The sequence below is a fragment of the Lingula anatina genome, chromosome 8, assembly GCF_051362555.1.
Source record: "Lingula anatina isolate TDL-2025a chromosome 8, LinAna3.0, whole genome shotgun sequence".
Lineage (NCBI taxonomy): Eukaryota > Metazoa > Brachiopoda > Lingulata > Lingulida > Lingulidae > Lingula > Lingula anatina.
Genome location: NC_141774.1, coordinates 8,128,495 through 8,142,906, shown reverse-complemented (window position 1 = coordinate 8,142,906; position 14,412 = coordinate 8,128,495). Strand labels below are relative to the sequence as shown.

Sequence of the window (14,412 nt, the reverse complement as noted above, 5' to 3'; positions counted from 1 at the left end):
CAGAGTCTTTTGCATGTTGATTTTAGGCATAATGAGATAACTTCCGAATGTAGTAATTGAATACCAAATGGGGTAAAGACAGGGCCGGTGTGACAGGAAAGGCTCTTCGCTAGGAACCGTAGCCCGTCTCCCATTAGTTTGTACAGGTGACATTCATCCCAATACTACAACTAACCCTAACCTGTACTTATCATATGGGACCCTGGCCTCCCGTTCCCGAGACTACCATTCCTGTCATACCCGAGTTAAAACATAAAGACGTGCATACGTAACGTAATTGTTTCCGATATAAATTACACATAAGCTATCACCAGAAAAATGCCATTAATGTCTTAAAATGTAATAATGCACCAGTTTATATATAAATATTTGTATACTTTGTACCAGCATCCAGCTCGCCTTGTGTCCACGTCTCGTACCCTCAATGAAAACTGAAGAAGTGAAGAGTCGGTGGGTGAAGGGGGGGACAGGGTGGAGTGAGTGCCTTTTCTGTTCAACACGTACCATTTTTAGGAAGCTGGGCTTTGGTATTACAATCAACTAAAATAAAAATAAATAGCCTACATTTGTGTTCCACATAATGGCAAATGTAAACGAATAACATACGCTTACCCACCTACAAGTGACATTATGTAGGTCACAGGCTTTCCGTATATGGTCCACCACTCCCTTTCAACTGAACAGTGTTTAATAGTTTTCAAACCAAACCGTACTCAAGCGCCATCTGGAGGAGAAAGAACTGATCGCCTCTGCTGCAATCGAAGCTGATATTGCTTTAGATTTATTTTGCGAGGGACATTGGGTTTTAACATAATAACTTCCATGTGCTCCATGTTTTGACCCTATTTCTTTTAATCTGAACGAGGCAAAATAAAATGTAACGCATATAATTATCTCCTATAAAAACACGTACATCTGATTTTAACAATAATAAGCCCAAATAATACTTTTTGATTAAGCATTGTAATTTTAATTTAAAAAGACTCATATTTCCTGAAACAAAAAAAAAAAAAAAACATTATAGGCAAAAACTGGCATCCGATTGTAATTCACGGCCTACAGCACTCAATGGATCGTGTTTGTGCAAATGTCCTCTAGAACAATGGGCATCCGGTCATAGCTTCCGGGCCACTGCCACTACCTGTACCTCACAGTCGCTTCACAATCCTTTGTCATGTACATGTAGTTGTTTTTCTGTGGAGCGACACCGACGCCAAAGAAGGTAGAAAGGCAAACTGCTGGCCGTGAAGCATATTCCCAGGAACAGTACTCCAAGCTACAAAACAAGAAGAAAATGCTAACTATCATAAAATGGTGCCATTAAATTACTGTAAATATGTGTCATGTCGATGGCAATGCCATGGGAAATACATTTTTTTAAAATTATATAATCCTCACAAATTTCGGTAACTGTAGACTGGACAAATTATTTTTAAGCTTTACTGTGGATTTGTAGTTTAAATACCTCAACATTTACTACTCCACATACCAATACCTCTTCACAAATAAATAAATAAAATAAAATAATGAATAAATAAGTGAATATTAATAACAAAACAGCCAATAGCCTATCATGATTGAATAATTTAGTAGAACGATTCGACATTATGTTAAATCTCCTTCTGTTCCCTATTTGAATACATAATAGAATGTCTATATGTATACAATAAATTTTATACATACCCAAAGGGGGTCACTTTCCAGGTCGTACTTGTACCAGGAGAATATTGGTATATTAATAAAGTTCACCAAACTACCAACGGTATTTTGTATTCCATATGCCTTCCCAAAATGTTCCTTTGGAAACCTAGTATAATTTGAACGATACGAATGCTAAGTCCCACTTTTTATTTATTTACCTTAACTATAATTAGTTGATAAATTAAACAAATGTAAACAGTCACTTTTGGTGAGAGAATAAAGAACTTCACGACACAAAAAAATGAAGTTCGTATAACCAAGTACAATCAAGTACTTCGAAAGCATAACCATATTTACTTACACAGATGCAACGAAGGCCATATGCACAGCGTAACTCCCGGTTTTCAATACAGAATGAAAGAAAATAGCCACAAAGTGCATCTCAATAACTGGGATAATGCACGCAATGGATACTACGATGCCAACCAAAATCGCCAGGGATAGTGGAACCATGAAGCATCGCTCTTTGTCTGAAGTATATTGTAATGTGCTGAAGTATGTAATAATGTACCAGTACAGAAATAATTTGAATATATAATATATAAATTGAGTATATAATAATGTACCAGTGCAGAAATAAGTTGAATATATTATATATATATTGAGTATATAATAATGTACCAGTGCAGAAATAAGTTGAATATATAATATATAAATTGAGTATATAATAATGTACTAGTGCAGAAATAAATTGAAATTGAATTGAAAATAACATTTTTACTTGAATCATATATTTGCTTCTTAATACTATGCACAAGTTCAGTATAGCATATCCATTACCAACTGAAATTGTTGAAGCCAGAGATATATAGGAGTATTACAGATGGACATATAGAAAGAGACATTGATCTAAGATACATATATGTCAAATACCCGGATCAAATCTAGTCCTATGCATAAAAAGCCCAGACCCCATGTTTATTACACCCTGGCTGGGCCCATTCTTTATGGTGTCTTTGCATTGTTAACGGCATAATGGGCAAGTTAAATGACCAAGTTAATTGGCCAAGCTGCCGGTTTGTTTGTATGGCATGTGCAGGGGATGTCTTAGATTAAGGCACATATTATGATACTTACAGGTGTGGCAAATAAGTTATACTTGTATTTCATTACCTGTGATTTGTAAAATACATCAGAGGATGATACTTTTAAAGATGTTTAATGTTTAAAGAAAAGACATGTAGATTGATTAAATAACATTTACTAAAGAAATGTTAAATTAAAGGTGGGCTTCATTTGTGCCTTGATCTAAGACATCCCCTGCACATACACAAACAAACTGGCAGCTTGGCCAATTAACTTGGTCATTTAACTTGCCCATTATGCTGTTAACAATGCAAAGACACCATAAAGAATGGGCCCAGCCAGGGTGTAATAAACATGGGGTCTGGGCTTTTTATGCATGGGACTAGATTTGGTCAGGGCCTTTGACATATATATATATACTAGTGGAGAGAGAGATAGAAAAAGAGAGAGCAATTAATTACCTTCTTTTGTTGAACTGGCAATTAGTTTGTCTAGCATCAAACCAGTCGGTAAGGCCCAGAACAGAGAAACCACTTGAAACCAGGAATAAACGTCCGTGTACATACTAACTGTAATATAATAAGGTTAGTTGAAACGTTTTTATATTGTCTCTTGTGTATAGCTTAAGGCAGAAAAAAAATACATCTGTACCTTAGAGGATTTTTTGTCGAAACCTCTGAAGCTCACATCATCGAGTCAGTTACCGAGGTCCTTTGCTGGGTTGCTGTAACGTTATCCCTCCCAGGTTTAAAACGTTTAGGTTTATTTTCTCAACGAAAGTAAGATTAATGAGAATCGTTTGAAGAGAGAATTACCTGGAACGTTACGTGTATGATCACCCGTTTTAGGAATTAGGCAAGTGATTCGAAACAAATTCTTTTGGGAACTATTGATATTTTTTTTCTTTCCTTACTTTAAAGGTATATTTATAAATCACAGCAGAACACTTTGAACTAAACAAAGCCAAGTGTTGGGCTTGTAGACACTTTGAAGGGCATGTTTCATTCTTGTCATTCAATAATGCCCAATTTATGCCACCTTCGCTGTGCTTTAAGATAGATATGATAAAAAAAAACACACATGAATATCTTACCTGTACTTTTCACATTGTTTCCGTAGTAATTGATGATCGCGTAAAAACAACCTTGGTATGTGACAATGATGGTATCCTGGCATATAAACCAGAACAGCAGCAACCAAAATGTTGGCCTTTTGATGAGCAGTAGCGTTCCATGCAGTAAACTGGTGTAAGTGTTGTCGTCGACATCTTTGCTGTCAGGGTTTTCTTCTTCGCGGACCATCAGGTCACTTTGATCAATACTCGTTTTTCTGTGTTCGCCATTTTTCACTTGTTGATCACTGGTGTTAATGCTTACAGCATGATGGTTACTTTTGTCATGGGCTTTCTCCAGGATTGCGTCCCCATCTACTTGGTGACAGAGAAACCCTCCTTGATGAATAAGAGGAAAGCTTGCCTCCTAGTAAATATTAAAGCTATTGTCATTTTGATTGGTGGTGCAGCCTGGCAATTAATTACGTTTTTTTTCACAAAAAAGGTATGATGCGTTGCCAATAAATAAATAAATAAATAAATAAATAAACTTTGGGTTGGTTCTAAACATTGATCAGTACCCCTAATTTAAGCTTTTCGTGTATAGGACCATGAACAGTGCGTATGTTCAGTTTAATCGATATTCTTCTATAATTTGATACTCACCAAATTGTGTGTTTGTAGAAGATTTATTCACGCTATTTTGATCGTACGCTTCGTTGCCATAAGCTAAACGTACCGTGCTAGGTTTGGAAGAGTCTTCGGCGGATCTGTGCCTTTTGAGAATCTTTAGACAACAAGCAGCGTCAATGTCGTTCCCGTCGTCATCCTGTCTAGGTGGAAGGGTGATTGTGTTCACAGAAGATATTAGAAGTATAATACCGGCAAATGTGAACATGCACATCTTGTACGACACTCCTGCCTGGTACGCCATCTACAATTTAATTACAATAAACCTATATTTACGTATTCAGAGACAGAAAGTGGTAATACAAGTCAGCAAGCAATACAACTTACATATGTTGCCAGTCTAAACCGGTTAGTAAACGGCAAACGAGGTGAAGAATTCAGTCAGCTACGATATCAATATTCATCATGTCCTTTGATTACAATATTTCATTGAATGAAATGAAGACCCAAGAAAAGTCGCTTGGTTCGTCGACTCAGTGTCTGGATAAATAATTCACAAGTTTGGGAATATTTTTTATACAAACACGCACACGAACATTCTTATCACTGTGTGTGTGTGCGTGTGTGTGTGTGAGAGAGAGAAAGAGAGAGAGAGAGAGAGGGGGAGAGAGAGAGAGAGCACGCTCGCACAAAGTTAAGTGGTGCATTAATTACCTTCAGCAAAATAGGGACAAAACCGCTGACGTCTATGGCACCAGAAATCAAGCAGATGAGTGTCGCTTTTAGCTTAGGAAACAATACGGCCACCTGGACGTCAGTTATGGCCAACTGGTAGCCTCCCATTAAATGAAATACAGCCCCAGGGAATAACAGCCCTTCTTTCCCTATTAAAAGTGAAAATGTCCATTGTCTCTGATTATAAAATAATTTAATGGTTATAATATTTTGCTTGTTTTTTTTTACTTATCTATTTATTTTTTCGTGCACAGCATTAAATCACGATTCTCAACTTCCCTGAACGTCGTGAATATAAAACAACAGACCTGAGGGGCTCAGAATGTGAATAGTTGGACCTCATCATCAATGTCGTATCTTTACTACTCCTAATTAACACCATAACCCACCCTTCCGTAAAATCGTCTGTATATATACCTTTCTCAGTCAACGCCATCAGGATAACTCCACCAACACACATGCTTCTGAAAGAAAACGCCAGGAATTAATTTTAATTTAATTTATATTTCTGCACTAGCACATATATGATCATGACCTTGCACAGTATTATGTTTTATTATTTTAACAACAATACAATTGGTGCATTACTATTCTCTAATTACCTCCGCCAAGGAGGTTATGTTTTCACCCCTGTTTGTTTGTCTGTTTGTCCGTCTGTCATCAACATAACTCTAAAAGTTATGGACCGATTTTAATAAAATTTTCAGGAACTGACAGAAGTGGGCCAATAAACAGATGATTAGTTTTTGGTGGTGATCTGGATCAATTATCAATAGATAATCAATACTAATAATAATAATAATAAATGCTGCCCTGGTGGAGGTCTGCGCTCTCGGAGTGCCTTTTTAGTTGGTAACAATGTTGCCAGTTTGTGACTGAACAAGTATATAACTTTACATAATGAACAAATGTACTGGTTAAATTATCAATAAAACATTCAAGCCAAGCGGTGGGGTTAAACATCTTGATTAATTAGACATACATGGTAACAACATTTATTCTCTGAATTAACCCCTCCGTTAAGAATGCACGTGGCGCGACACTCATGTTTACATTAGAGAACACAGAGGTCATTCAAAGCAAGACGAAGAATTAATTAACGTAATGGCTATGGCAAGAGTCAATTGAAACAGTGCTCCTTTTGTTGTGTTATATAAACTTGACATTATATATCGCCATGAGAGTAATTAGCCCTTCTTTACCGTTGTTAAAAGCATAAAAACGTGCTAATTAACTATAGTATTACATCGTTTTTTACCAAAATTCGTTCAGCAAGCCACGCGTAGCAACTGCTTCAATGAAATGTGACGCTACTTACATAGATATGATCCTCAAACAGACTGTTCCATAGTGATCATAGACATAACCAAGTAAAATAAGCGTCACTAAACTGACAATAGCGATTGTGTAAACCAGGTTGAGCATTTCTTCTTGTTCGGTGCACTTAAGAATAAGGTCCTCTCCGGTTGTGTCTTGAGTGCAGTTGCCACGGTCAGTGCAATCAGCACTCGTCATGTTATAAGTAGCATTTGTTATAGTATCGAAGTCACAACGGGAATAATAAAACCCTTCCTCTATGAATATGTACATGAAGGCTGGCCATCCGTATAACGTGACAGAGTAGACAGCAGCCTCTAAGATACCAAGTACGACACAGAATAGTTTCCAACAAGTACTGACCGCCATACTGTCATGTACAGCAAACATACGGTTTAGATGAAGTACAAGGGCCTGGACTTTAAGGCAAGGGTCGGGTGAATGTCGAGGCGATAAGCCCAAGGTCGAGTGCTAATGTATTTGCTCACATACATGACCTGGCTGGAAAAAGTACAGCGTTTAAATGATAACAGAAAACTCACTCTTGATATATATATTGTGTAAGGTACTTTGAAGCACATTTGCTGTTTTTGACAACGGTGGCCCGGAGAAGTGAAGCCGTTAATAAAATTATGAGACATCAGTATGACGATAGTAGCTACCTAGGGGCTAGGGACTCTGCACTTCATTACATTTATACAGACAACGATTAGCATGTCTGGCTTTCCTCTTCATATCAGTGTGAGTATGGGGTACCGGAGGAGATCAGCATTGGTGAGAATTGTGCCGGAAGTGACGTGTAGTGGTGTAAGACGTAAAACTGAGTGGTCTACACTGTGCATAGCTGAGAGACCCCGTGGAACAACACTGATGCCAAAAATGTAGAAAGGCTAACCGCTGGCAATAAAACATATTCCAAGGAACAGTACTCCCAACTGCAGAAATGAAATAAAATGAAACGATGATAGATAAATAAATAAATAAATAAATAAATAAATAAATAAATGAGAATAAAAATATTAATTGACAATTTTACTGTAAATGTCGTCTCATTGACTGTGCTTTCATGTAAAAAAAAAATTACATTTATAATATGCCCCCCCCCCAAAAAAAGGTATTTAGTCAAAGGTATAACTTATCAAAATAATTTATTTTAATTTTGAATTTTGCCATTCGTTTTCCACAGTCAACATGTACTCTAAGGTATTATATCCACTCTTCCTTCCAAACAACAGAAATCCTATCGTCAAGTATATTGAATAATAAAGTACAACGTAGAAGTCACACGCTTTAAGCATAACCTATTGTATTCTTACTCTATCCTTTCTGAACACACAATGCCATAATGTATACCAACAATGGTTGTTATACATACCCAGAATGGGTTACTGTCCAAGCTGTGCTTGTTTCAGAAAAAAAATATTGGCAATTCAATAAGGGTTAGCAAACTACTGATGGTGACTTGTATTCCAAATGCCTTGTTAAAATATTCTTACGAAAACCTGTAATTCAACTGTTTTAATGATACAATGTATCCATTTGTCAACGTGCATTTTCAAAGTAGTGTAGGTCTCAGCCTTTATAGTAGGCTTGTTAAGGACCAAAAAATGGCCAAACGCTGCATTTTGTAGTACAAATGTCTAACTTGGCATAAATGTTCCTTGGGCCAAAAGATAATTTTTTATCCAAAGAGACGCCCTCTATCGATACTTTAATTAGCATAAATTATGCAAATTATGTGCCAAAATATATAATATTTCATATTTCCATTAATTTTTGGCCTAGAAACATGTATAGATTATCAAACCTGACTAAATTAGGGACAAGGAACCCATTTTTGATCATTTGGAAGCAATTGGTGGCCATTTTGTGCCTCAAATCCAAGATGGCCGCCACCCGCCATTTTGAAAGTGGACATAATTTTGCTATTTTATGTTGAAATTTGAAGCGTTTGGTCTATATATACTTGATATATATATCGATTCCTACTATTTTGGGGGTGAAAAAGTCATTTTTTATATTGTTTTGGTGATAGTAGGTGATTTGAATGGACAAAGAGGGTGTTTTTAGTGCCTACCAAGATATGTGTGAATGCTGCAAAACCATGGATATTGATAACCCGTATTCAAATATATCTCAATGCGATTTTTTGTTATATATCATCGCTACTGGACTATATTATGAGCAAAAAAACAAATTTTTATCATTATGGAGGCTATTCGTGGCCGTTTTATCTCTCAAATTCAAGATGGCCGCCAAAAACCATTTTGAACATGAGCATAATTCGCTATTTTGAAACTACATGTATTACATCTTTGTAAATGAGTAATACGTCGTTTTATATTATTTTCTGGTGCAGAATACATTATCTGTTTCATAAAATGTGAGTACAAACTATTTTATTCTCCAAAACGAATATGCATGTAGGCTCAAGTCGTCAAATAGACTTACATGTGCCATGTAGTCTAATTAGTGCAAAATGTTTTATAAAATCATAAAGAGCTTGAAACAAGTGCAAGAGACCAAAATGGCTTAATTAAAGGTAAAGAACACATACTTGGTGCTTTGGAGACAATTGGAAGCCATTTTAATCCTCAAATCCAAAATGGCCGCCAGTCACAATTTTGAAATACGGATAAGGCATAACTCATCAATTTGAAGCTATTGCTCTTACACTAGCATGTTATACATCGTTTCTTATCATTTGGGTTGGAGAAGTCATGTGTCTTGTATACGTCTTGAAGTCAAATTTGTACAAAAATATGTTATATAACAATTTTAAAATGGTTTTGCCAGACACAGATTAAGTGCAAGAGACCAGCATGGTGGATTCAACTTAATGGTGACTACTGTTAGCTATTCTGTTGTTCATATCCAAGAGCCTGTCTCTATTTTAAAATTATGGCATAATTTATCTTTTTTGAGCTGTTGGACTTACATATGATCGTAATACATCAATTGTTACTATTTTGGAAGTACATAATAATTTCTTGTGTTACTCTGGTGACAGAGGATAATAAAAAAGGCATAAGGTGTTTTAAGATGATTCCAAGATGAATATTCCTGTAGTTGTCATATACTGTAGATGTTTTGTGCTTGTTCGTCCATTGGAAACAATGAGAACTATGTAGCCGCCTTATGGATTTATATTGGTAGTGAGATGACTTGTCTGGCCAAATCATGCTAGGAATGATCACTGGCACTGTCAACTAGGAAAAGAGGCTGCTTCCTCGACTTCTTTGCTTTATCCCTCTTACCTTCCTGCGCAGCTGCTGCTTTCTAGTTGGTTTTGCAGATTCATTCTTTTGTGTAAAGATACCACTTTCCTCTGATGCGACATGTTCTCATGCATTAATGTTTCTCTGGAAACTGGATTCTATTATATTGTTTGGCTGTTTCTCATAGGACACTGACAAAACCTCAATTCTTACTAGCTGTTGTCTTATTGGCCTACCAGACCTGATCATGCATGTTTCTTTTTGCTGTGCTGCTGGATGATTTTGCAGACAAGATCAAGAGCTATTTCAAAGCAAAGTCCATTTGCTTGTCTTTCACGGACATTTACGCATCAACACAACTAACCAAGTTCCATAGTATTATAAGACGACACATTTTTCACTCTTCAAATCTTCTGGGCTAAATTTAACATGCGAATGCAAGCCCCAGTGACTGGGACATAAATGTGCATGTGGCTTTTTGGTTCACATTGACCAGTAAAAGATTAATAATATAATACCACTATGTATATATATTTATTGCTTTCCTTTGAGTATTCAGTATCTTTTAGTGGATGGTCACTTAAGATAAATCTAGATGATATATTTGAGCATGTGGTTTGGGTTCCACATTTTTGTAACAGACTCAACGAAACTCATCTTGGAATTTATTTTACAACCTTATATTACCTTTTTATTATCTTCTATCACCAAATTAGCACTGGAAAATTACTTTTGAGCCCCAAGAATAGTGCCATTTTACCTAATACAAGCGAATGAGGGTCCCACAGTTCAAAGATTATAAATAACACCAAATTATTAAAATAGCGGCATGCAACCATCACTTGGTTTTGATCAAAATAATGGCTAACAATTTTCCTCATGCGGTCAAAGATGTATTCTTTTGCTTTAATTCAGCCATTTTGTTTGCTGACACTTGTTTTATAGATCGGCAAAAGCATTTTTGTACTAATTGGATTACTCATTGTACATATAAACTGCAGGCCCATGTAGCAACTGAATCATATATTTATTTGGAGGCTTATAAAAGTTTCTATTTACATTTTATGAAACCGAAAATGCATTCTGCTCCAGGAAATAATAAAAAATGACGTATGGCACGCTTATGAAGGTGTGATAGTTTCAAAATGGTGAATAATGTTCAATTTGAAAATGGCGTATGAGGGCCATCTTGGATTTGAGGCACAAATTTTAAGAAACAAATAATGTATTCTGCACCAGAAAATAATATAAAACGACGTATTACCCATTTACAAAGATGTAGTACATGTAGTTTCAAAATAGCGAATTATGCTCATGTTCAAAATGGTTTTGGCGGCCATCTTGGATTTGAGGGATAAAACGGCCACCAATGGCCTCCATAATGGTAAAAATGTGGGGGTTTTTTGCTCATAATATAGTCCAATAGCAATGGTATATAACAAAAAATTGCATTGAGATATATTTGAATACGGGTTATCAATATCCATGGTTTTGCAGCATTCACACATATGTGGTAGGCACTTAAAACACCCTCTTTGTCCATTCAAATCACCTACTATCACCAAAACAATATCAAAAATCACTTTTTCACCCCCAAAATAGTAGGAATCGATATTTATATCAAATATATATAGACCAAACGCTTCAAAATTCAACATAAAATAGCAAAATTATATCCACTTTCAAAATGGCGGGTGGCGGCCATCTTGGATTTGAGGCACAAAATGGCCACCAATTGCTTCCAAATGATCAAAAATGGGTTCCTTGTCCCTAATTTAGTCAGGTTTGATAATCTATACATGTTTCTAGGCCAAAAATTAATGGAAATATGAAATATTATATATTTTGGCACCTAATTTGCATAATTAATGCTAATTAATGTATCGATAGAGGGCGTCTCTTTGGATAAAAAATTATCTTTTGGCCCAAGGAACATTTATGCCAAGTTAGACATTTGTACTATAAAATGCAGCGTTTGACCTCTTAACAAGCCTACTATTACCACACATATATTGGAAAGTAGCGAAAACGTATCTTGCTTCTGCAACTCCTGGTTGAGAGTTAGAAGGTTATAACAGATTAACATTTTTACATTTTGTCAGTAAAATCAAGTTCTGAGAACGGATTATGAAATTCACTATCGCAGATATCACGAATGCCGAATGTACGGCAAAACTCCCAGTTTTCAACACAGAGCAAAAGAGTGAAAGATTATTCTCGCTGTCGTCCTGTCCTGGGTGGAAGGGTGATTGTGTTGGCAGAAGACATAAGAAGTGTGATACTGACAAAGGTGAACAAGCACGTCTTGAACGACCGGCCTCTCACGCGCCTCCCCACGTTTCGTCCCTACGTCCCTGAACGCGGTCCTCTACGACTGTTTCTTGCGTGTAGATAACAAGACCACTGCAATCAGAGCGCATCATGTTATTACTAACGCTGGCTACAGAATCGAAATAACAGCGGGAAAAGAAAAAACCTTCCCTCTGTGAATATGCACATGTAGGCTGGCCATCCATATAACGTGACAGAGTAGACAGAAGCCTCCAAAATACACAAGACAACACATATAGCAACTTCCACCTTGCCATCTGCAAACTGACCAAATGTTTTATGGCCTCTTTAATATTTACAGTCTACGTACTTCAGTGCCATCCCAGCGGGCAAATTATGTTGTTTTAACGTTGAAACAACGTTGAACCATAACGTTGAGAAGACATTGAATAAACGTTGGATTTGAAAGTTGTGTAAACCTCAGATAACAACGTTGTATCAAAGTCTGAAAACAATGTTATATCAACCCCACCCAGCGGGAAAATAGCCTGGATGTGTTTAGCAGTAGGACATGTTTGATGGCTAAATATATGTAGGGTATTAATGTATGCCCTTCAAGTTAAAATTAGATTTAGATTAATATATATAGTTCTTTTGTTTTATATATATATATATATATATATATATATATATATATATATATATATATATAACAAAGTCACAGTCACCTCAACCTGTCTATCTATAACCAGGTTACCAAGAACCTTTTAACTTTATTAATTCACTCCTCCTCATTTACAGCAACTTATTCATCCTAGTGTTAGCTGACCTTGCAAGGAATTCAGTTTACTGGAATGTATTTCTGAATAACAAGTTGAGAAAATTCACTAGTTAACTAAAGACACAAAACAACTGTCACTTTAACTTTAAAACCATTTTGTTATTATTTTGATAAATTTAGTTACAGTAATGATAAACAAAGTATCACGTTTTCAATAATTAATATTCTAAATTACAATCCATAACTGCAAGGTTGTGTCATTGACCAAAATACAACGTTGAGTCAACGTCACAATATGACGGTGTTTCGACGTGGCTGGATCAACGTTGATTTTACGTTGAATTAGGGTAGATCAACGGCAATTCAACGTATCAACCTGTTTTCAACGTTGATCCAACGCAACTATGCCTGCTGGGATGGGGTCGCCATGTGTTTCACATCTGCAATTATGCAGACTGATGTAAGAAATAACGTATAAAATACATGTACCTTCACCAATATGATTTAAAAACATGCTTACGTTCAGTTACATGGCCCCAATTGTAACTGCACGCTCATAGTTTTACAGCATTTAACAAACTTAATTTATTCAGCACTGGTGTTTACACTTGGAAGAATTTTATGATATTGTTTGTATCATACATGTACAAATAGGTTCTGGTCGAGAAGCAGTACATATTTTTACAAAATGAATGGAAAATATATTTCTCTCTCACCATGAAGAAGATATATGCTTTACGACTTGCACTGTGGTATTCAATTTTTTCCAAAATAATTTAAAGGTACGTTGTGTATTTTCGTTATTTTGCAATGGCTGTAGTACAGAAAATTGAGTTCCAGAAATCAACTTGCGACTGTAGTGCAGAAAACAACTTAATAATTAGATTGCTTTTTTTTTTAAATTTATTTCTGGAAGGTTGCCTCCACTGACGTACATTGGGGGTTTGTATCACAATAAAATTGTTAGTAGTAAACTATAATAGTAAGCGTGAGCAGAATATGGTAGCTGTAACTATATGTATAGGCCTCGACAGTAACAGCAGATTCGGACGTATTCGATGGAGTCAACAGCATGCAATGAATTCAGTTATTTGCATGTACTCTATAAGTCAGCAGAATGAAGTCATCACGCTGGACTTTCCCGTATATTCTCCCCTGTCTAGTGGATGAATGACAGTGAAAAGAGCGAAACAGATTGCTGTAGAGCTTTGAGGCAATATAATATTAAAATAAAAATAAAATAAAAATATACGGCCTACATTTGTATTCCACTTAATGGCAAATGTGAACGAATCACGTACGCTTACCCACCTACAAATGACATCATGTAGATCACAGGCATTCCGTATATGGTCCACTGCTCTCCACATCTGAGCAGTGTTTGTCAGTTTTCAAACCAGACCGTACTCTAGCGCCATCTGGAGGAGAAAGAACTGATCGCCTCTGCTGCAATCGGAAGCTGAAATTGCTTTAGATTTATTATGCGAGGGACATGGGGTTTTAACACAATAACTTCCAGGTGCTACATGTTTTGACCCTATTTCTTTTAATAATCTGAACGAGGCAAAATAAAATTTAATGCATGTAAATATCTCGTAAAAAAACACGTACATCTGATTTCAACAATAAAAAGCCCAAATAATACTTTTTGACAAATTGAAGCCTCATATTTCCTAAAATAA

General features: G+C 36.1%; 1 protein-coding gene across 2 annotated transcripts; it reads right to left on the bottom strand.

Moving 5' to 3' along the window:
- Positions 1-1,002: 1,002 nt before the first annotated feature.
- Positions 1,003-14,399, bottom strand: LOC106172873 (equilibrative nucleobase transporter 1-like). 2 transcript variants are annotated; one of them, XM_086994015.1, is made up of 9 exons: positions 14,042-14,399; positions 5,561-5,607; positions 5,123-5,292; positions 4,518-4,712; positions 3,821-4,205; positions 3,189-3,296; positions 2,003-2,171; positions 1,684-1,807; positions 1,003-1,276 (listed from the first exon to the last, which is right to left on the bottom strand). In XM_086994015.1, the coding sequence occupies exons 1-9, from the start codon at positions 14,098-14,100 to the stop codon at positions 1,160-1,162; spliced, it is 1,374 nt and encodes a 457-aa protein (XP_086850141.1). In that variant the 5' UTR covers positions 14,101-14,399; the 3' UTR covers positions 1,003-1,159. The 2 variants fall into 2 exon arrangements, with proteins under 2 accessions (XP_086850141.1, XP_086850140.1); XM_086994014.1 differs by lacking the exon at positions 14,042-14,399 and adding an exon at positions 6,462-7,398.
- Between the last annotated feature and the right edge of the window lie 13 nt (positions 14,400-14,412).